Source organism: Carica papaya, chromosome 3 (assembly GCF_054855325.1).
Source record: "Carica papaya isolate Zhongbai chromosome 3, ASM5485532v1, whole genome shotgun sequence".
NCBI lineage: Eukaryota > Viridiplantae > Streptophyta > Magnoliopsida > Brassicales > Caricaceae > Carica > Carica papaya.
Genome location: NC_142311.1, coordinates 3,737,550 through 3,762,349, shown reverse-complemented (window position 1 = coordinate 3,762,349; position 24,800 = coordinate 3,737,550). Strand labels below are relative to the sequence as shown.

General features: G+C 35.6%; 1 protein-coding gene across 2 annotated transcripts; it reads left to right on the top strand.

Moving 5' to 3' along the window:
- Positions 1-1,863: 1,863 nt before the first annotated feature.
- LOC110814121 (CwfJ-like family protein) lies at positions 1,864-24,028 on the top strand. 2 transcript variants are annotated; one of them, XM_088215164.1, is made up of 12 exons: positions 1,864-2,600; positions 3,259-3,636; positions 3,743-3,807; positions 3,915-4,332; positions 5,393-5,553; positions 5,977-6,180; positions 6,262-6,429; positions 9,356-9,760; positions 19,899-19,978; positions 20,210-20,570; positions 22,138-22,350; positions 23,345-24,028. In XM_088215164.1, the coding sequence occupies exons 3-12, from the start codon at positions 3,763-3,765 to the stop codon at positions 23,672-23,674; spliced, it is 2,385 nt and encodes a 794-aa protein (XP_088071290.1). In that variant the 5' UTR covers positions 1,864-2,600; positions 3,259-3,636; positions 3,743-3,762; the 3' UTR covers positions 23,675-24,028. The 2 variants fall into 2 exon arrangements, with proteins under 2 accessions (XP_088071290.1, XP_088071289.1); XM_088215163.1 differs by lacking the exon at positions 3,259-3,636 and having other exon boundaries at positions 1,865-2,600.
- Positions 24,029-24,800: the final 772 nt, after the last annotated feature.

The following is a 24,800-nucleotide window of genomic DNA, read 5'->3' as shown; positions in this document are numbered from 1 at the left end:
TGAGTCGTACATCGCGTTTGATCTCGACCGTCCGATCGCGTTTAAAGAAGAAATGAATATGGACCATTCATCGCGATTTGATTTGGACTATACGATTGTGTTTAAAGAGGTAACGAATATGGATCGTTCATCGCGTTTAATCGTGACCGTCCGATCGTGCATGAGGAGGGGACGGATCCAGACCGTCCACGCGTGCAGGAACAAATCTGGATCGTCTGATCGCGGGTATGTGGATTGCCAGCGTGGCCTTCCGCGTGGCACCAAACTAGAGTGTTTTGCCACGCGACACGCTCCGGTTCGTCGAGATTGCTGACTGAACGGTCCTACGTAGCATATTTTTTTTAAATTGTGTTTTAACCCCTAGTTTTTGATTTTTCTTTCAAAAACACCACCAAACTCAAATTTTTATTAATTTTTCTCAAAATTATTTTCAATTTCATTATCCACCTATTTTTTCTTAATTTTATATTAACTAAAATTTTATAAATTTAAAATTAATATTTTAAAATTAATTCAAGACCAAATTTTTCAAGTCTGAATATTACAATTTATATGATAATATTGTAACAAATATTTGATAATTTTAAAGTCCGGTCATGGTAGCTGGAGCTATAAATGGGCGACCTTAGATTGGTTGAGCAAAATATACCCAGTTGGCAACAACTTCAGCCTAGCCAAATTATCACAACATGCAGGTCTAGGCTGGACCCAAATTTAATTAACAGTGTGTTGTCTTAAGGCCATTTTTTAAATAAGATTTAATAAAATGAAGTGTAAATAATTATTTTCTTCCATTTGATGATAACCCTTGCAGACGTCATTCCTCATGACATCAAAGAATTTTCTTTGACTGAGATTTTAAAAATATACTTTACACATATTTAGTTAGAACTCATCTTTCAAACTTCTACTATTATAAGGTACAAGTTTAAACAAATAAGAAATATTTTTAACTCTTTAGTTTTTAATAAAGATTTAAAACAAAATAAAAACATATTTTATATTTTATAAACTAATAAGTAAAATATTTTTAAAATAAAAATATAATACTAATTCATTGTCAATTATTTTATATATTACAAACTATTAAAATAATATTTATTTATAATTACATAATAGTAATTTTGAATTAATATTTCCGAATAGAATAAATAAATATATTTTAAAAAAATGAGTTAGTTGTCATGTTTTAATTTTGGCTTAAAAAAAATTTCAAATTAAAACACATGATAAGATCGATAACCAAAAATATATTTAATTAATAAAATATATTTGATCTAACTAATTTAGATTATTGATTATTCATCGAGTTGTAAGCTCACTCTATTTTTTTTTTTTATAGGTTTGAAAAAATAATATGCACATGAGAAGCTTTAATATAAAATTTCAATTTGAAAAATATGCTAATTACTAATTTTAATTGGGACATAAATTTTTAAAGTGTATATTTATTTAAAATTTAATATTTATGTGGTCACAAAATTTTATATAAATTGTTAGTGATAAAACTTTATTAAAAAAATTCTGAGTACATGTTTTATTTGCGGACAAAAAATAGAATATGTGCTTATTATCTATTTCAACAAAATTTTTGAACAGTATGAAAACTTCTGAATTATATATCCATATATAATAATGACTTCCTACTACTATTATATTTAAAATTCATTTCCCCCCAATTCAACAAACCTGTCTACCATTCTCTCCAAAATATTCCAATAGGCACTAAGTATGCTCATACTCAATTCAAAACCCAAAGCAAAACATGACCTATTATTGGCCCAAATAAAACCTAATCCACTCGGCCCATTTTGTCAGCCCATCAACCCGAACCGGTGCCGTTTTAGGTTCATTTTCTCTGGTTTGGCTAGAGGGAGAAGGGGAGAAAAACCCATCTAATGGAAGGAACAGAAGAGGGAGATACTGCAGCACAAGCAAGGGAGAGGAGAGGACAGACACTGAGCGCGCGATCGCAGAGCACAGAGACCAGGGAGGCAGAGGCGTATTGAGAGAGAAATTGAGTGAGGACTGAGACGAATCTGGCACGAGGAGAAGGCAGAGAAACAACATCGCATTGAGGCCGTTGGTGGAAGAAGACAGAGATTCGGTGGTGGTCACCCGCAAAGAGGAAGAAGCCGCGGCTATAAAGAAGAGGGAGGATATTCGGGGGCGGGGAGAGGAAGAGGAGTTGAGAAGAAGATTGGGTTGAGGCTTTTGACGATTTGTAAGGGAGGACCTGATTTTCTCTCATCTTTTCTGATTTTCGGAGGAGAGGAGCGTGAGAGAGGAACTAAGAGACAACGGAATTGACAGTAGAGAAACAGAGGGAGAGGAATTGGGAGAAATTTTGGTGCTTTAGGGTTTGAAAAGAGGGTAAGATTTCGAGTTGTATGGGATTGAGGCTGAGGGACCGAGAGGTGAGGCATATTCAGTGAAGAAAAACTGAAGAAATTGGAGGAGAAGCAGTGTGACCGAGAACGGAAGAAACAGGGGAAGAAAAGAGGAAGAGATTCTGCGATTTCAGGAGGCCGAGAATGACGGAGGGGACTTGGTGATTGGAAAGCTGACTCTTGTTTTAGTTGAGACTCGTTGATAAAGAGGTAAAATTAGTTCCTTTTTCTTCCCTCTTTTATCTTCGTCTCAAATTCGTATTCGTATTGTTCAGAGGAAGTAAGTAATTTATTTATGAGCCTAATGGTCAGGAGTAATGGGTAATGCATATCGGTTCTATCCCAAACATGATCTTAGAATGCATGGAACTGTTTGATAAAATGATCCAATGATAAATCCTTTCTCCAATAGAATAGCTGTTAATTTGTGGAAATGGAACTGCAACTTGCACTCAACTGGGTGCTATTTTGTGTTGCTGGTGTTTTCCCTTGTTGCCATACAGGCCCTTCATATTCTTCTTTTAATATTTTAGGGAGTGAATAATAGAATAAGATTGATAGGTTATTTATAGGAAATCCTTCTTACACTTACCGTCTAGTTGAAAGGCTTTGCAGTGTTCAAATTTCATGTGTTCAATATTTTTGACTCACTGGAAAAATAGACCAAGTCTAAAATCATAGAAATTTAAATGCAGACTCCGTGCTTTGTTTAAATGCAGCTGGTGAACTTATAATTCCTATCTCATGTGAGATTCGTTGTCAAGTGATGAAGTTAATAAATCTAATTTTTATTTTACTTTTATATTGGGGTATTTTTAGTCGTTATGCATTATATTCACATGTGCGAAATATGTGAGCTTATTTTCAGGTGGCTGTCATAATGGTCACTTGGAAGGTTTTGGATTGAGATGCTATAAAAACTTGGAGAGTGATTGAGGCAAAGTTTGGGACCGTGGGTAGAGGGTGGTATACCAAATTATTGGCGAGAACTCATGGGAAGGGGATGTGGACAAAATATGCATGAGCATGAACAAATTTCAGGATTGAATCAGCTGGAGGTTTGGCACTGGAGACATGATTAGTTTCTAGCTTGATGCCTGGTTAAGAGCGGGGTCACTCAGAGAACAGTTCTCCCAGATTTATGCTATTGTTTGGCATAAGCAAACTTGGAATTTGCCCGAACAAAACTTGGAAGTTTGAAATAAATATAATAAGAAGTAACTCTTACGTTTAGACACTGCACAAAGTACAATTTTGCGTAATTTGCCCTTTTTTCTGCTTGATACTTTGTGTTTTTTTAATTGTGCAAAACGAATGTTTAATTTTACAAATTATTTTGTTATTTTTGTTAGGATTTGATAAAAGAGGAACAATGCTAGCTGGAGTAAAGATCATATCTCGTGATCAGATTGATGAGGTGAATTTGCTTTATTGTTTTTCATATTAGCTGTATTTCTTTTTTTGTAAAATTATTGTATGCTTATTCAAGAATCTAATTTTCTTCGTTTGGATAATGAGCATTAGGTGGAAGATGATAACTTGGCTAAAAATAAAAAGAAGTTAAGTTGTGAAAAAGAAAGGCGTAAGAAGAAAAGGAAGAATCTTGATTATGGTAGTTCGGATGATGATCTTGAAATGCTCAAAAAAGGTTCTCAGAAAAAGAAATGGTACTCATCAGATGAGAGCTCACCATCAAATTCAAGTGAAAGTGAGAGTGAGGATAGTTTTGATGATGATGGAAGGAAACATCGTGGTAAGAAATTGGGTAAGAAAAAGAAGAATGCCAATTCTAGATCAAAGAAGAACTCTAAAAGACATTACCCAATTGAAGAATTTTCTTCATCTAGTTCTGAAGCTCAGCATCATAAAAGGTCTTGGAAAGACAGGAGAAAAAGTGATGGAGAAAGACGTGGTGAAAATGATGTTGCCAAAAACTTGTCTGGTATGTGTCATATCCCACTTTTGTTAGTATTTGTTTTCTTCTTCAGATTTCAATGTACTAATGATTGACTGCTTCTCATTTCTTGATGCATCTTTTGGATATAATAGAATGACCTAAATAGTGAGCATACATCCATGCTGAATATGGAAGTAATTTTGTTTGTTTAACTAATGGGATCTTTACTTTGATCTTCCAGTTTGTCTCTCTCCTTTGATAAATTATAGCTTGACAATGTCGAATGGATTTGTTTGCATATGAATTCTGTTTCATTTTTCTTGAACAGTAAGCTTGTCTTGCTGGTTTAACGGCTTTGCAAAAGGATGAATTAATTGTATGTTAAAGAATTGAGCCTATGCAGTTTTTTTTAATTACTTTGTCGTTGTTGTTTTTTATTTTACAAATCGTTATTATTATTAGTTATTAGTTTTTTAATCATTTGGTCTTTGCTTCTTTTGGCTTGTAATTAAATTTGCTATTTGATGGATAATGATGTGGGTAGATTCTTCATCTTTAAGGGCTGTGTGGAAAAGGATGGAAGATGAAGCAAAGAACAAGAATTTTTTTATTATATTCTTTTATCTTATTGATGTATTTGATTTTTCCTTCCCTTTTCTATTTGTTGATGTAATTTAATTAAGGCATGAGTTTATTTGGATCTTGGATTGCTAGTCACACTAACACAAGGCAGCTTAGCTAGGACACAGACATTTGCATGCAGAGTAGGGTTGAAATTATTTGTGCACACCACTGGAAGTGCAATGGATGGCGACACATTCTTGTTTTAGTTCATTCACGGACTTAGAATCTTCATAGAGAACACGTGCTTGTTGTGCGTGATCGCAAGAATCTTCATGGAGAACGCATGCTTGTCGTGCGTGATCGCACCTTTACTAGGATTAGTGGCTACTTCAGTTACTTATGGTATTTTATGTTATTTTTGGAGCGCCTTGAGTTGTGCCGGTTGCTACTATATGTATCCTTGTGATTCTGTATTTAAATGTTTGACTTGTTATCTAATTATTTTATTGATTATTGATATATATTTATTTTTGCTTCTTAGATGATGGTAGAGAATCTCCAGCCCTAAATATGGAGATTGTGAGGAAAGAAATAGGATTGGAATGGATGCTTAGACCTGCTGATAGGACTGACAAAGGGCCCACGATAACTGCTGGTATGAAGTCTGAGGACATGATGCTAGAGGAGCCTTCAACTGAGGAGGTCTGCTCTTTTTCTGAAAAGCTAGAATAATTCTTTTGCTTTTTTTTTTTTGAAGTATATCGTGAAGTTCTTGCCGGATAAGAATAATTTTCCTAAATAAAACCTATGATAATTTTTTCTTATTGTGATATATTTCTTTCAATAGTAGTTGAGACACTCTGATTTTTCCTAAGTGTTCTCATTTTTAGTGTATTTTTATGGAGTGTTCCTTTTCCGTTTCTTGTATGTTTTTTGTTCATAGTGCAGTATTTAGGGTACATAGCCTGGGCTGACTTTGAAGCCCCAACCTTCAAGACATGGGGATGGGGACATAACAAGGAACCCAAGGCTGTCTGTTTTTTTGTTGATGCTCCTGATGGAGGTATGTCGGCAATACAGGGTGCATAATTCTAAGTTTTGATCTGTATCTTCTTTGTCTGCCAGATAAAGAAGGTGAATCCAAAAGAGTTGAATCCATACTTAAAGGAGAATGGAACAGGTTATCCAGAGGAAGAAGATGAAAGAAAAGGTGGTGGAGACCAATTTCTGTCTTCTTCACTTGTTGGGGATGGAGGTGCAAGTTGGAGAATGAAATCCTTGAAGCGAGCCAAAGAGCAGGCAGATCGAGAAGGACGGAGGCTTGAGGAGGTATTTTGCTTTACCTCCTGAACCTTATCATGCAGGATTCCATTGCATTAAAATTATTTCACTCTGTTTTAAACCATGCAGGTTGTAGAAGAGAGGTGGGGATCTCTTGGTCAGTTGGCTGCCTCTGCAGCATCTCATGTAGCAGCCCCATCTCGTGCTCATCTGCATGCTATAAAAAATAGAAAGAAAGGGCGAACAGAAGAGCATGGAAGAGTTCAGGACAAGGGAAGTGAACAACATACAGAAAAGGTATCTAGACGATGTTCATAGGTTTATGCGCATTTGCTTCATGAAAATGTTCCTTCTTGTTCTTAATAATAAAAAATAGACTATTTTCTATATTTTAGAAAGCCTATTTGGTGGTGAGTTAAGAGTACTACTACTCTAAAAAAATGGATGCTTTTCTTTTTCATCTCTTCCTTAATTAATTTTCTTCTTTTATTAAAAAAATGAATCATTTTTCTGACATCATTTTCATGTAGATTTCTCTTACTTTTTCCTATTATAAGCTTCAAGATTCTATGATAGTCAAAATCATACAAATGCGCATCTGGATCTAGGTTTTAGGATGTTCTTTAGGAAACCATTGGTAGTAGCAGTAGTCTTTAGGAAACATTAACAGATTTTGAGCATGTTTGGTTCAGGAAAGCGTTGCTAGTTTTTACTTAATAATTTTAAATTGATTTTTTAAAAATAAAAATACTGTGGTAAGATTTATTCATAAGCACCAAGGGGTTGCAAACCATAAACAAAAGTATTTACATATCGATCAATATGTCAATAAGGTCCCCAAAATTCTCCTGTGAATACAGAGGACGACCCATAAAAAAAAAAATCAGGGTCTAGAATGATCTATCTTCAACCCTATCAAAGACATCTTCCACCCTCTCAAATGCTCTCTTGTTTCTCTCTTTGTACATTGCCCAAAAAGTAGTAAGGGAAATGAGGCTAAAATGTTTTTTCACTCTGCTAATACCCTTCCATGACAAAATTTCTTCTCACCCCGATTTGTATACAAACGGACACTATAGAATGATGTGATTATATGACGCTGCCTCCTTTTTGCATAAAAAACACCAATTCACCAGATGAGCCTCCTATGCCAAAAAAAAAAAAAACTCTATGTGGAGCATTAACCTTCCATATTTGCCACCAGAGAAGACTGGTATTTGTGTCATCACTTTTAACTAAATGTTTGTAGAAATACCTGACCGAAAAGGACCCTCTAGCATTGGATCTCCACATTCGTTGATCATTATTCTCATTGACTATAGTTGTAGTAAGGGTGTGGAGGAGAGTTTCATAATCTTTAACTTCCCAGTGATTGGGGATTTTTTATAACTTCCAAATTCCACTCCCCTTTCCCCAAATGCCACTATAAGACTCATAAATCAAAATATTATTGTATCGTGCAATAGCATAGATCTAGGGGCACTGTTCTCTGACTGGTCCCCACTTTAACCAAGGATCATGCCAGAAGCTAATCTTGTACTCACTGCCAACCCTTCAACTGATACAATCCTAGAATTTATTCCTTTACATGCATATTTGTTTTTCGCATTCCCTCCCCGTAGGTTCTTGACGAGATCCTGGCATACCATCCTTTGTCCATGATTCCAAATTTCACCTCTATGACCCTCCACCAGAGCCTATCATTTTCATTTATGAATCTCTGAAGTCATTTCTCCTATAAAGCCATAATTGAAAATGGAAATTATTTTGACAATCTATTTTTTCTGTTATAGAAAGCTTATTTGGTTATGAATTAAAATATTATTCTCTAAAAATAAATGATTTTCCTGACAGTGTTCTCATGTATACTTTTGTTAACTTTTTCCTATTATAAACTTCCATATTTTATGTGAATGATAGCACTAGATTTCCTGCATAATAGAAAATTATTATATTGTTAAGAGTCGATTATTGTATTATTTAGAAGTATTATTATAATTTTAGTGACTTAGGATTTTTATTCTTCTTAGTATTTTTCTCTATTTGTTTTAATATTTTCTGTTTTATTAGGATTGATATTCTTAATATTATTTTATTAGTTTCTTATTCTCATTAGGATAACATTCCTAATTCTATTAGTTTATTATTTTTTAGTTTAATTCTATTTAGGAAAAGTTATTCAGAGATCATTATAAATAGTTCTGTAATTTCACTTATTGGACATTCAAGTATTCAATAAAATTTTTTTATAGTTTCTCAATTCTTTAGTTATGTAATACAATCAACGTCTTGAATGTGATGCTTGAAATTTTTTAGAAGTGTTGTCTAAGCAACCGTAGGAATGACATCTAGGTTTTTATCCCCAAATCCTTAATTAGACGAATCAATCCTATTTTTCCTACATTACTATGATTGTCAAAATCATACAAATGCAGTTCTTGTTCTAGGTTTTGAATGTTCTTCCGGAAGCCTCTAGTAGTACTGCGAACAGATCTGCTTTAAAATGCTAATTAGGATCCTTTTGTTTGTAAGTTCTTCCTTGATTCTAGGTTTTGAATGTTCTTTTGGAAGCCTCTAGTAATACTGTGAACAGATACGCTTTAAAATGCAAATTAGGATCCTGTTGTTTGTAAGTTCTTCCTTAATTGTTGTGGATGTGAATTGCTTCTTGTCACACTTCAACAGAAAGTTTTCTAATTAAAGAAAGCTAATTATATTATCGGATAGTTGTTAGTAGGATGACTAGTTTTTTAAACCTTACTAGGAATCAAGGCGCCCAATTTTTTTGGGTTCTAGAGACATGAAAGAGAAGGTAACTTTGAAGATAATGGTGTCTTTGGGCTAAAGAAGAGAATTGAAAGACAGTTTTTGTAAATGCAAATTTAGGATGACTTAATTCAATTGCAAAATTGAGCAGTGCTTGATTGATAAACAATGATAAGTAAAACAGTTTAGGTGTTTTCTTAAAATCACTAAAAGTGGCTTCTTATTGTTTTAAAATAAAGCTTCATTTTTTATTTTCATTTCCAAAATATTATTTTCCATTTCAACTACCAAACATGTTTCCTCCACCATTTTCTATTTTCTAGAACTAGGCAGGCTTGTGTTTCTTGCGTATTTATTTTTTCAGTTAATTTTACAATTTGTCTAAAATTATTGTCATTTTTTCTACCAAAAAAATGCAAGATATTCTTTACTTATTGCCACATAATTTTTATCTCAGGATAGTGGTCGAGATTACTTGAGGGACGTTACTCTCCGTCCTCCTGAAATGAGGGCTCCAAAAGTTGGTGACTCTTTATCTTGGGGGAAGCGAAGAAGTCCCAGTATGTCTACTAAGGATGCTGGCTTGTTATCAACTGCAGCAGCTAGGTTAAATAAATTTTTCAATGATGGGAGCTTCATGCATGAAATGCTTCACAAGCAGAGTAATGAACATGGAAGCTTTATCCATGCACAAAAGAATATTGAGGGTAACACAGAACATGAAACCACATCATTGGAGACAAATAAGCCTGATGAAGTCACCCCAGTTGCCAAGGAGGAGGGTTTGACTACAAACCAATTGGCAGCTAAGGCTCTACAACTACGTATGAAAGGGAAGCATGAAGAAGCTCAGAAACTTTTGGTGAGAAAATTTTCATTCTTTATCATTTTTCTTCCCAGTTGCATCCGATCGTGAAACAGGCATTAAGTTTCTCCAAGAATTTCTCTTATCTAGACTGTTCTATTGAAATCTAGGTATGGATTTACTTTTGTCTTGTTTGGAGCCTTTAGCTAGTATGTCAATATTCTCAACGCAGTTCATAGGTAATTATGGTGAGGCCATCCAATCTAGTATTTCCCCCCCTTTTAAGAGGGCTTTCATTCTAGCGTTTGGCATAAGCAGCAGGTTTAACATAGAGTATCAGGATCCGAGAACATGGTTCGGATCTAAGATGCAAGTGATTTGGGTTTTGGAGGAAGAGAGGGAAAAGAGAGAGACAAACAGAGGGGTTTGAGAGAGAGAAATAGACTGACGAGAGGAAGAGGAAGAGGAAGAATCCAAGAGAGAAAAGGAGATTTCCAAGAGGAAGAGGAAGAAATCAGAGAGAGTTTACATCAAAACAATTGAGGGAGATGATGGAAATATACTCAAATTAGTTCATTCCATGCTTACATCTATAAAAATAGGTGATTGTATAGAAGAAAGATGCATGAACAAGTTCATGGAAGCCAAAGAGTTGTAGAAGAAATTCCTAGATTCATCGAATGAAGATGGAAGAGGAGGCGGCCAGTTAACCAAGGGTTTGAGAGGATTAAGTATCCCTCCTGCAATCAGACAAGTGTCCTCCCCATGATTCCCCAGATGCATGCCCTGTGGTCCTATTTTTTAAACAGTAAACTCTTAAGGGTTTGGATTCCCCGTGAATGTTTCCATTTTTCTTTCTGTTCCTCCACTGTTCCAGTGTTATCCTGCTCATGGTTGCACCTTGATCCTGACATAGAGCTGTCATAGTGCTCTATTTTTCTTAGTTGTTTAGCTTGAGTTTTGCCATGTTTTACCAACCACTTGATTATGCTTTGTTTGGTCGAGTCACTCTCATCTTATTTTCTTAGATCTGGGATTGCAATACAGCAAGGATGGCATGTGACAATGTTGTTTTCTTTCTTTGGCAAAGAGATCATCTTTTGGAACCACACTTTTATTGGCCAGTATGGACTGTATGGACTGGATGAAAGCTGCTATTGTTTCCTTTTTAAGGAAAGCCTATCTTAATGGGAAAAATCTTTTTATCTCATAGAGCATGAGTGTGGTCTCATGCATGGGTTATAAGTTGCATATTGTTGACAGAAAATAAGCAAAAAAATTGGCTTCTATAGATAGAATACTCCACTTTGTAAAATAAAAAGAGGAAGAATTTTATTGCTAGGTAATGGGCAGAACTGTTTTTTAGTGAAATTAAGGTGCAAAAAAAGAAGAGATTCTGGAGGGAAAAAGAACTTATTTAAAGGTACGATGGGGATGGGGAAAAGGGGAGAAAGGACAAAAATAGAAAGGAGTTGAAATCAGAAATTTAAGGAATGTTTCATTTTCTGTTCTGAGCATAGTTATCTCCCCTTTTGCATTATGACATTAAGCGTCTTTTGTAACCAACAAGTGGGAAAAAGCACCAATAGCAACTTGCCGATGTGCTTTTGATTATAGAAAAAAAACAAAATCATCAGCAATTTTTTTTTGAGATAAAAGAGAGAAATGCTATTAAAATGGACGCCAAGGGGGTGTAACCCATATACAAGAAAAAGGATTTACAGCTCAGTGAGAATATCTACAATCGAACCTAAATCCTCAAAAGAGTCAAGGTTGTGGCCAAATACAATAGTACTAAAAAAATGCAGCCACCTATCTTTGATAAAGGCAAAATTTGTGTTTTTACCTTAAAAAATCCTACAATTTCTTTCTTTCCATATAATCCACAAAATAGTTAACGGGTAGTGCCCCCTTGGCACCGTTACCTCAATACAACTTCATATTTTTATTTCAGAAAAAAAAAAAAGTTAATGGGATTACTCTATGCTATCTATTACTCGTTTTAAGACCTTCTCAAGCCAGCAATTCATCCTTAACAATCTGGAAATAACCCAGGAGATGCCAAGTAGCTTGTAGATAATAGACTATAACTCATAGGCAACCGAACACCATAAGAGAAGATGGTTGCAAGACTCAAAGTTTCTCCTGCACATAGTACACCAGTTGACCAAGGCATATCCTCTTTTCATGAGGTTATCTAAAGTAAGAACACATCCCAAAGAAGCTTCCCAAGCAAAGACACAAATTTTGGGAGGAACATTCGAATTCCAGATAATCTTGTGTGAGAAAACAGTAGCAGATTCAGCTCTATCATTCAGATATCTATAGAGGGATTTAACTGTAAAGGAGCCTTTTTTGCACAATTTCCAGTTTAATCTATCAGGTTCAGTGCCCACTTTCACATTAACCAACAACCGGAGCAGATTTTCATATTCCATCACCTCCCAATCTTGCAAATTTCTTGTGATAGATACATCCCAAACCAGTGGGTTGCTGACCCTGTAAGCATTTTCCAGAAGCATATTTTTGTCTTTGGCAATAGCATAAATGTGAGAAAACTGATTCTGCAGACTCATCTGATCACACCACATATCCTGCTAGAACTGAATCTTGTCACCTTTCCCAACCACCCAATTAGAGTTGTTCCATAGAAGATCTTTGGAATTCAGAATACTCTTCCAAAGGCTGAAACCAAAAGGGTTCCTGTTTATCTGATTAAAATCAGTAATATCATTACCAAACCATTTACATACGATAACTTTCTTTCACAAGCTGTTATTTTCATTCCAGAACCTCCAAATCCACTTGCCATGCAAAGCTTTGTTGAGACTCAAAATTGATCTTATGCCTAAACCGCTGTCTTTGGTCTGTTTTTGGATCTGCTCCCATTTTACCAAGTGAAACTTCCTGCTCGTGGTATCGTCCCCCCAAAAAAATCAGCATCGAATAGCTTCAAGCTTTTTGACAACTTTTTTGGGAATAGTGAACACTGATAGGTAATAGATTGTGATAGGTTGGACAGGGTGCTTTTGATTAGAGTTAAACACCCTCCCTTAGTTAGAAATTTGCTTTTTCAATATGCCAGTCTGCTTTGGAACATATCAATAACTATCTCCCAACTGGTATTGTCTTTATGTTTAGCACCAAGAGGAGCACCCAAATATTTTAATAGAAGTTGGCCATATTTCCAGCCGAGAGCATTAGCAGGAGAACCAACAAAATTATCCCCCAGGTTAATCAATTCAGATTTTTCCATATTAATATTCAGTCCTGAGATAGTTTGAAAGCACAAAAGAACGCAATTAAGGTGCAAGACATTACTAACGTTATCTTGAGAAAATAAAAGTGTGTCATTCACGAAGAATAAGTGAGAAAATTCCAGTTGATAATCATTTTTCCCCACCAGAAGGCCCCGAAACATCCCAACAGACCAAGCTTGCATTACTAGTTTGTTAAGTGTTTCCATGACAATAATAAATAAAAGTGGGGAGAGGGGGTCACCTTGCCTTAAACCCCTAGAAGCATTAAAAAAATTTGACGGGCTGCCATTAATCATCACAGCAAAACAAGTGGTAGTAATACATTTCTAATCTAGGTTCGCCATTTGATTCCAAATCCAAAAAATACATCTTCGAAAAATCATCAGCAACTTGCCGATCTGTTAGTCCAATAAAGACTCTTGGATCAATTAGAAACGAGGCTTGTGGCTAAAATTGGGATTCACAAAGTTTGGACCAAGTAGCAGTGGTAGAAGTTGGTCATTTCTGGTTGCCACTACCCCTGGAACCAATGTGAAATAAAGACTCTTGGATCAATTAGAAATGAGGCTTGTGGCTAAATTGGGATTCACAAAGTTTGGACCAAGTAGCAGTGGTAGAAGTTGGTCATTTCTGGTTGCCACTACCCCTGGAACCAATGTGAAATAAAGACTCTTGGATCAATTAGAAATGAGGCTTGTGGCTAAATTGGGATTCACAAAGTTTGGACCAAGTGGCAGTGGTAGAAGTTGGTCATTTCTGGTTGCCACTACCCTTGGAACCAATGTGAAATAAGTTGCCACACTAAACCTAATCCTAAAAAAGAAAATAAACAAAGTGTACAATTAAAATAACATCTAAACCTAGCTAATGATTTGCTGAATAACTTATATACCATAAAAGCATATGGAAGTACTAAAATTACAAAAATATTGTAAAAATATGTTCTACTGATAAAAACATTCTATTTTAGCTTGTCTTTCTTCTGCATAATTCTCTCCACTTGGTAAAAATTCAACCTTGAATTTTGATGTAACAAAGCATAAAAAATTATTGACTTGAGGTCTTCAAAAATTTTGATCTGTGTGGGAGCCCAAAAGATAGATTAACCATAGAATCCACCGGAGCACAAAAGCTAGTAGGTGATCTGAAATCAACCACCTGAAAAATTTGCCATAGTGTTCGTCTATAGATTTTTTTAAAGGATCTTTAAGATCTTCTTTCTCACAAGTTTGAAGAAGATTGTTGAAAGAGTAGAACTAAGAGTTTTAATCTCTTCAACTTGTTATTCTTGTTGTGAATCACCTAAAAGAAACTTGAAATCTTGGCTATTGACAGAATAGAAGCCTCTGTGAATGAAAGCTTTTTTTTTTTTAAGATAAAAATTATAGTATCATAAACATAAATACCAAAGGAGTACCACCTATGTACATAAAGCTTTACAAGTCAGTTATAGATCAATGACATTCCCAAAATCTTCCATCCTACAAATGTCATGACCCAGGATTAAAGAACCAAAAGTATTTAACCACCTATCTCTAATATTTACACTCCTCCTCTACCGCATCAAAAGGTCTAGCATTCCTCTCTTTTCATATGACCCATAAATTAGATAAAAGGATAACCTTAGATAAGGGTTTTTTTACAAATATCCGCCAATGCCCACAGCTCATCCCTCATAGAAGCCGCGGTAACCCAATTAATTCCAATAAGACCATACACCACATACCATAATTTGTACACAAAAGGACACCAAAGAAGAATGTGACTATCGGATTCCGCATTCATCCTAAACAAATAATAGCAGTTCACCAAGATTTTTCCCCTTCTCCTCAGCTTATCGATGGTGAAGATACACTCACTAGTTGCTTCCACCAAGCAAAGAAGACAATTCTTGGTGGGCCCTAGTCTTCCAAATCTGAGTAACCGAAAAATGAGTTATTCCGATACCACCTCCGCTGGATAGGTATCTGTAGAATGGCTTTACGGTCAACTCCCCATCTTTCCTCAATTTCCAAAACCAATCACTATTACCATTTAACTAAAATTGGGACAACAAAAGGAGTAGAGATTCATATTCTTCTATTTCCCAATCATTAGGATTCCTTGTAACATTTACGAACCAACCCCTGCTCCCATTCCACTCATTGCAAGCGTTCGCAACTTTCATGTTTTTCAAATTAGCAATGGCAAAGATTCTCGGAAATTGATCTTCAAGTTTACCTTTTCTAGTCTATTCGTCCTTCCAAGACTTTATTTTATCACTCTTCCCTAGATTCCACTTAATGCAGTCATTGAAATTATGTTTCCTCATATTGATCTTTTTCTACAACCCCGAACCATGGGGCCTAGGCACACACCTAGGATCTTCAGCCAAGACATCCATACCCCACCGAGCAGCCACAATGCTCTTCCACAGTCCCCGGTCCTTCCTCATAAACCTTCGAAGCCATTTCCCATGAAGTGTCGTGTTCATCTCAACAATAGATCTCGGCCCAAACCACTCTCTAGCATAGACATCTTCACATCCTCTCACTTCACAAGATTTTTTTTTAAATGAAAAGGTATAAAAATATAATTCATAGGTGCCATAGGGGGCACTGCTCGTATACAAAACATTTACAATTGTGTTAAGGTGTCAATGATATGTCTAAAATCTTTTATCCTAACAATGTCATGTCCTAATAAGATAGACCCAAAATAATGCAACCATCTATTTTTAAGTTTACTATTCTCTATCTCTTTACTATCAAAGGCTCTACTATTTCTTTCCTTCCATAAAATCCAAAAAACAGTCAAATGAATAATTTTTACAAAATCCCTTTTTTTTACACAAACCATTCCAAGCCCAAACCTCTTCCTGACCGAACCAGCCATGATCCAATTCATGCCCAATAATCTGTAAGTCATACAACAAAGGTTATGAGAATTAGGACACCAAAGCAAAATGTGATTGCATGATTCTGCATCACCCATACATAAGTAGCACCTGTTAACCATGATCAGTCCCTTTTTCATCAAATTGTCAATAGTTAAGATGCTTTCTCTGCAAGCTTCCCACGAAAGCAAGCCATTCTAAGGGGAGCTTTATTTTTTTAGATTTGGGAAGTTGGGAAGAAATCATTCCCGCACTGATCGGACCCCAGAATATGAAAATAATATGTCTTGACAGAAAACTCTTGACTCTTGTCAAGTTTCCACACAATCCTGTCACTACATGTGTTGATCTACTGTGACTCATAAGGTTTTCAATGAAGATTTATATTCATTCACTTCCTAATCATTTAAATTTCTGCTAACATTGACCATCCAAATCACCTTCCCATTAATTGTCTTGTAGGCCTCTTCAATTTTACTTGTTTTTGATCGAGCAATCAGATAAATGCTTGGAAAAGTGCTCATGAGACTGGTATTCTTCATCCACATATCGTCCCAAAATTTAGTATGGTCACCTTTGCCAACGCGCCACTGGATACAATTTTTGAATCTTGCCCAACCCATCATAATTTTTCTCCATAAACTATATCCATGCGGTCAAATTTGTTTTACCAAAAATGAGCTCACCATTTGCATCCCCCCACATCTTCCTCCAAAGCCCATCATCTTCTATAAAGTATCACCACGACAATTTTCCTTGAAGAGTCACATTCATCTTAACAAGAGACTTAATACCAGCCTTCTTTTATATATCGGTTTCTTCACTTCTTCTCAATTGACTAGGTGAAATCTCCTTTTGTCATTGTCATCCGCCGATTGAATGAATTCTATCTCTTTGCTACCTTCACTGGCATGGTAAGAGTGGATAGATAATAAATGGGTAGGTTGGTGAGTGTGCTCTTAATAAGAGCGAGCCTACCCCTTTTCAATAGAAATTTTATTTTCCATCCAACAAGTCGGTTCTCAATGGAATCAATAACCAGTTCCCACGTACAAGAATATTTGTATTTGGAGCCCAAGGGGATGCCCAAATAAATGATAGGTAACTTGGCTGCTTTGCATCCCATAATGCCATCAAGGTGGTTCTCATCACTTGTGTTGCTGAACCTTATCAATTATGTCTTCCCTAAGTTAGGCCAGAAACCAGTTGAAAACACATCTAAGTGCAAGAGATTTCTAACCTTTGGCTGACAAAAAATCAAGGTATCATTGACAAAGAAGAAATGTGACACCTGAACAGCTCTAGAACCCTTCCCAATAGTTATACCTTTCAGCAAGTTCAGATCAATAGCCCTGCTAATCAAAGCATTTAGCACCTCCATTACAATTAAAAACTATAATGAAGAAAGGGGGTCATCCTAGTGCGGCCTTCGTGAAGCAGAAAAGAAATTGGATGGTCTGCCATTAACTAATACCACAAAAGAGGTGGTAGTGATACAACTGTTCATCCAATTAATCCATTTTTTGTACAAAATCCATTCTTCTCATCATGTATGCAAGCAAGTCCCAGCTAAGGTGATAATAAGCCTTCTCCATGACTAACTTACATAGGACCCCTCCTTTTTTGTCTGATATTAATTCATCTATCCCTTTGTTTTCGGCCATAACTGTGTCCAAAATCTATCTTCCACCCACAAATGCATGTTGACGTTCCTCAATAATTTCTCCTAAAACCTTAGACCCAACTTCACTGGATGATATCATCTACTACCCACTTCATCCTCCCAAAGAAATCTACATTGAATATTTCAAGTTCTTTAGTAATCTTTACAGGCACTCAGTGCTGACATGTAGTAGATAAGAAGATTAGTCAATGTACTTTTAGCGTCAATCGACCACCATTCGTTAAAAAACTTCTCTTCTATCCTGCAAGCCTTCTCTCCAATAAGTCAACCACAAGTTCCCAAGTCGATAAATCCTTATACTTAGATCCCAAAGGAATGCTAAGATATCTGATAGGTAGTTTGACAGCCTTGCACCTAACACCCTAGCCAGTCTTTCACCCTCCCAACACCCTAGCCACTCTGTGGATGTAAGGTTATTTTAATACCTTTGTAATTCTTCAACTGTAACTTCAAGCATTTAGTATAAATATGGATAATACTCAATTTTTAGCTGACAGCATTTATTTTGAAGGAAAAAGTATAGTATTAATATACACCAACTACAAAAACTTTACAAATATGTCAAAGTATCAATCAGATCTCCTAAGTCCTCACAAGGGTGGAAGGATGACCCAAAATATAAAACCTAGCGTCTGGAACCAAATATCCTTAATTCTATCAAAAGAAAATTTTGATAATAGACTCATAAATAGTACAATGGTCTTATATTTAACATATTTGTGGTTTGCAATCTATTTGGGCAATATAGAGCTAATTAATTCTGCATCAAGTGGATGTTGGCTTTTCTAGTTGCACCTAGTGCATGGAAGAAATTGTTCAAATAGGAGATTGCACTTGTGTTCTGTACGACACATTATTTTTTTCATCAATTTACTTTTGCTCCTCTGATTCTTAAAGCGTAACTAAATGCTTCCTTTAAATTAAATCTTCTGTGTTGAAGCATTGTGATATCATGAAAGTGGGATAATGTAAAAATGGTAGTGTGACTGTGACCTGTAAATTGGAGTTGGTACATTAACCTAATTGCTAAAAATATACCTGAAGTGTTTAAAGTTACCCTTATGGGAAGCAGGTGCGGAGGCATTCATTTAGTGAAGTCGGAGGAGGTGAAGAGACCTACTTACAGTGGAGGGCTTGGGTTAAGATCCATTATGGAGTTGAATTCTGCATTACATGGTAAATGGCTATGGAGGTTTGTGAATGAGGAAAGGAAATTGTGGAGGAAAGTGGTGGAGACTAGATGGGCTGATTGGGAGAGGGATGGGGGGAGAAGAGGGAAGTATAGGCGTCACGGGGTGAGCATGTGAAAGAAAATCTATGTGACAGCAGCAGAATTTTGAATTGCATCAGATGGCAGTTGGGTAATTGCGGTGGCATTAGTTCTGGAACGATGTGTGGGTTGGAGATTTCAAGCTAAAAGATAAATTCCCTAATATTTTTTAAATTGCTTGTGAGAGGAATATTTTTGTGGAGAAGGCATATGAGAAGGGAGATGGTGCAACTGGGTGGTGTATTCAAGTCAGAAGAAATTTGAAGGAGGGGGAAGTGGCTGAATATTGTAATCTGCTTCTCTACCTAGTTGATATTAAGGTGGGGAATCAGAGGGATAGGAGGATTTGGAAACCAGATAAGAATAGGTTTTGCTGTGATATCTTTCAACAATTACATAGTTAAGAAAGATGCAGAAAATGGTATGGCAGCACCCTTCAAGCAAATCTGGTGGTCCAAAGCTCCCCCTAGAATGGTTTTCTTTACTTGGGAAGCTGCTAGAGAAAGTATTTTGACCATTGATATGCTGAGGAGAAGAGGCAATATTCTTGTTAACAGATGTTACATGTGCAAAGTTGATGAAGAATCGTGCAACCATCTGTTACTTTGGTGTCCAGCTATGCACAACATTTGGGTGTATGTGTTTGGGATTATGGGGTTGAGTTGGGTTATGGCGGGTAATGTAAGTAAAGAGTTTTGGGCGTGGGTTGGTTTATGTAAAAAGAAAAAGCAATAGCTTTTAGTTCCACTTACCATTTTTTGGGATGTGTGGAAGGAGAAAAATGTAAAAGTTTTTGAGGGAATTGAAACTGACATTATAAACATTAGGGATAAATAGATTCACACTTTTGATTTTATTTTATTGGGTCATGACATGTTAGATTGAAAAAATATTGTGTTAGTCGTTGATCACTTGATTGACATAATTAGTTTATGTACGAGCAGTACTCCCTTGGTATCTTTATTCATTATAACACTTTTCTCTTTTATTTCAAAAAAAAAAAAGTGCGGAGACATCCATAATATGGACATCTACGTTTTGTACATCACCATTTTGGGCATAAGCTTGTACTTCAGAGGTTAATTATTCTGCTTTATTTTTTCCAGCAAGAGGTTGAAGTTATGAAAGTAAAGCAGGGAGTTGGAAAAAATTCAATTGGGCTGCAAAGTGTCAAAAGCACAAGCAGGTATGTGCCATCTTCATGTTCATTCCTTACCCAAATGTAATCTTCTTATGAGCGTAGATATGTGGATATAACATCCAGAAAATGCAGTATATAGTATTTGGATTAAGCTTGTCTTTAAGTATTTATGTTGGCATACCCTTTGCAAATTTATAACCAGCTTATGCATTTGGCATTAATAGTTGGAGGGATTGCAGTTAACAAGATAAATATATTTTCTTTTCCTTTATGCAGGTATGTTATCCAGGATAAATCTGTCAGAAAAAGGGATGATGATGATGCTGATAAGAATTTAGCCCGCAAGATAATGCAGAACAAACAATATAGTGTGTCTGGTCAGGCAGATGATGAATATGATTATGAAGATGGTCCAAGTAGAATGTCTAGGAAGAAGGGTGGAGGTCAGGGCCACCGTGATGCTGAAAAAGATATTCGTCCAAAGCGTATTTTGACTCAGCAGGAGCGCTGTCAATTTTGTTTTGAGAATCCAAACAGGCCTAAACATCTTGTTGTGTCAATTGCAAATTTCACGTACTTGATGCTGCCACAATGGGAGCCTGTTGTGGCAGGTCATTGTTGCATCTTACCAATGCAGGTAATCTTAATCTCATTAATTTCCATCAGATGTTATATTTTTTCCCTTTTTTTTAAAGACAAGGTGGGGGATGATGCTCAAATCATCAAATTCACAATGAGTGTTATAGCCTGTAAGTTGGGTACTTTTGGTATTTCTATTCTTTTGTGTTTATTTTCTTTTTAGTGCCTTAGTTCATGCTAGATTAAGTTTGTTCGTATTGTAGTATTAGTATCCATAGTTGCTTGGGAAAGATTGCTGGATTTAGCTCCTCTCATCTGTGTGGGAGGATGGGTGTGGGTGTATTTTGACTATCGACAAATTGGTGAGGAGGGAAAAAATTATGGTGAACGGCTGCTTTCTCTGCAAAAAGAAGGCAGAGTCTTGTAATCATATTCTGTTTGGTGCTCTTTCACGTACAAGTTATGGATTATGGTTTATGGGTTATTGAAGATTAGCTGGGTTAATACCTGACTCGGTAAGCAATGAGATCTGGGCCTGGAATGGCATTAGTTGTGGGAAGAAACATGTGGGTCTCGTTCCTCTTACTATCTTATGGGTGGCATGGAAAGAGAGAAACAAGAGAGTTTTTGAGGGATGGAAGAAGATTTTGTTAGTGCTAGAGACAGATGGCTCCTAATTCTAGGTTTTTTGGTTTTGGGGTGCCCTATTTATTTTATATAGGTTTTTGGGGATTTTATTGACATACTGACTTGTAAATAATTTAATTTTTGTACATGAGTGGCACCCCCTTGGTGCTTGTGAATCAATGAATTATATTATACTTTTTATTTAAAAAGAAAGTATTAATATTCCAGAAATCATGGTTTGAAGGAAGTTTGGACACTGTAGTGAAAGTGTTAAGAGCCTCAGACATATAGTCTGATTTAGCAAGAAATTAGGTTAGGGTTTAGGATGAAGGACGGAGTGAGAGTGAAGGACTGAGAGAGAACAAAGAAACAGGAGCAAGATTGAGAGAAGAATCAAGAAAATTCCTATATTGACTGCTGATTTGATTATACTTCCTTGGGGATTTTTCCATAATGTCCTTTCTTCCTTACAATTCGACCGTCATTTCTGGGATTCCATATCCCAAACAGAAAAAATACAAAACAAAAATTCGGTGCGAAACAGAAAAATACAGCTGTGAATTAGTTAGTTAACTAATCCCAAAAGGCTGTAACTAACCGAAGATTTAGTGAATTTTTTTAGGCTAGATACTACTAACCTGGGTCCAGCTTGCCAGGTTACCTGTTTGGGATGAGGATGCCTCTGGTAAACCTTCATTGGCTTTGCAGGTGGTGTTGTGGTTGTTTCTGATAGGTGTTTGACGAGGGAATTTCTGGTCCTTAGATGAGCTGTTAGGGGTTCATCATTGTTTTTAGTAAAACAATCTTATCTCAGGGATTTGTGTGAAAAATGTGAAAGTAGTTTCACTCTGGTAATAAAAACACTGTTTTGTTGAAATCTGAACTTATTTAATTTCTTAGAAGAGGAAAAAAAAAATCTTTTTTTAAGAGAATTTGAAGTATTTCATTTTGTTATATGTTTTCTCATTGTGGGTTCTTTCCTACATTTGGTATTACAGCATGAGGCAGCCACCAGAACTATTGATGATAACATTTGGGATGAAATCCGAAATTTCAAGAAATGCCTTATTATGATGTTTGCTAAACAAGAGAAGGAGGTGGTCTTTCTAGAAACAGTGATGGGATTGGCACAGCAACGTCGTCATTGCTTAATTGAATGTATTCCTTTGCCCCAGGAAATTGCAAAGGAGGCACCTCTATATTTTAAAAAGGTCAGGGTTTTTCAACTTATTCTTTTTAGTTTCTTCATACGGCCATGGCTATCTGTCCTTAAGGTATCTTTTATACAGAAAGTATGTTTTGCATGTAACATACATACACATTGACACACTTAACGAGCTCCTCAAAATCAGAAATAGGGTTGCTAGCAAAATATTATATGAGACTTTGACTTGTGAGGAATGTGCATAATGCAGATCAAATAATTCTGAATCAGTTGATAATAACTTAAAGTTTACTGGTATGGGTACATAGGAAAGAAGAGGTAAGTTATTTAAAATTGGCACTGAATATGACAAGTTGACAAGTCAGAAAGTTGGTATGAGAAGAGTTTCTTTGAAATCCTAACTGTAATGTTCTTAAAGAGTTTGTTTGAATAATTTTGGATCAACAGTTTGATAAATGTGAATTTAAGGCTCATCTTTTTAATTGTATATAATCATTTTTTGACCTGCATGGAGAAACATCAACATTGATTATTAGATTTGAGGTATTTCAGCAGTGAGTAGGCTCTATTATCTTATAAATGCCTCCAATCTCATGATGAATGTTGATGTTTCTCCATTGTCAGTAGGCCCTATTAACCGCGCATAGTCAGGCGGTATTTTAGAATAGTCAATAGGCTCTATTATCGTATAATATTCAAGCATTATCCATGCACATGCCGAGATGGAAGATGCTAATTGTTAAGTTCTTTCTTGCTTTTTTCTCTGGTTCTTCTGGTTGTCACTTTTATATTCTGCATTGCCTTTAATATCTTTTGCAACAAATAAAGTATTTTAATGGTTTTTCTCTGTTAAATACTGGTTTTAACATATAATCCTTTACAGCAGTTGGCACATACTTTAGGAATAGTACTAAAATCCATTATAGACGAAATAGAGTTGTGATTTTAGACTGCATTGAAAGAAATGGAAAAGAATTGCTGGAGTTTACTCTTATTGTAGGTTTTGATTTTGAAGTTTCTGAAAAAGAGGTTTGTTTTAGGCAATTGATGAAGCTGAAGATGAGTGGAGCCAGCATAATGCAAAGAAGCTTATTGATACAAGTCAAAGGGGTTTGCGGCGTTCAATTCCCAAAGATTTTCCATATTTCCATGTTGAGTTTGGTCTAAACAGGGGATTTGTTCATGTAATTGATGACGAGAAGCAGTTCAAAAGCAGCTTTGGTCTCAATGTTATTAGAGGCATGCTAGGCATACGAGAGGAGGACATGTACCGACGTCGGAGGTATGAATCTATGGAGTTACAGAAACAAGCAGTTTCCACTTTTGCTCGTGACTGGGAAGCCTTTGATTGGACAAAGCAACTCGACTAAGGATTCGTTCTCATTATGCACTGTCATCATACTGAAACAGACTTATCTTTTCTGATTTCATCTTTTTTTTTTTCTATTTTTTTTCCTCCTTGAATTCTGGAAGTTCTTTGTATCAAAATACAAAGTGTCAATGGGTAAGTTAGCTGTTGATTAGGTAACTTCTTTTTATGTGTGCTAGTCCCTTCACCCAGGGCTAACATGAGGTTGCCTTTGGTTGAGAATGTAATAATTCCTTCCCATGCTGGTTATTCAAGAGCTTCAAGAATCTTGACTAGTAGCGATTTTGAATTGTAAATATCATGAGATTATAGTTGTGTTATTCCCCTATTTAAATTGAGTTCTAACTTTGTTGTTTTTGCATCTTTTGATAATGTAATTGTTTGTCTTGAGATGGTCTTCTATGTAGTTGACAAGAATGTATAATAGAAAAAAAGAAATTGATAAAATATATGTTTATCATTTTTTATATATGTTTATCAAATATTTATTTTTCATCTTAATTATTTTCAGACTTTATTACTTGTTTTAAAATAATTGCCTTGATTAAAATAATAATGTTCATATTAAGGTAAATAGTTCCTCTTTTCATGGTTGAATCCTGTTCGACTCTGGTGTCTATGTTTGAGAAGTTTTGTTATGTAGGAATTAAGCTCGACCCCTACATGTTAGACATTTTGATGGAATATTTTTGCCAAGATTGTAAATAAAGTATTCCTTGAAGTCCACTCTTATTAAAGACTTGAAGAGCATCAATGCAAAGGTTATGCCTGTGGAGGATGAATTTTTGATTCTCTTCAAAGTCTTTAATAAGAGTAGATCTCAAGGAATACAATTTTATAGGAGAGTTTGTAAGACTCAAGAGACATATTTTACCATGCCATTGGTTGTGAAGATGCCCATTGTGAGACAAATGTTATTCATGTATACTTGAATCATTCGTTCGCTTGCTAGGGTAGATCGGTTAATGGAGGTATGAGTATTTTCTTGAAAAATGATGAGTAAGATTATATGTCTTAATATCGTTTATAATTCTTTAATTAATAGATTTCACCAAGTTAACCAGTTGAAGAAAGTCATAAAACTTTTTAAATAGATAATAATTAAGAATTTTCACAAATAATGTTAT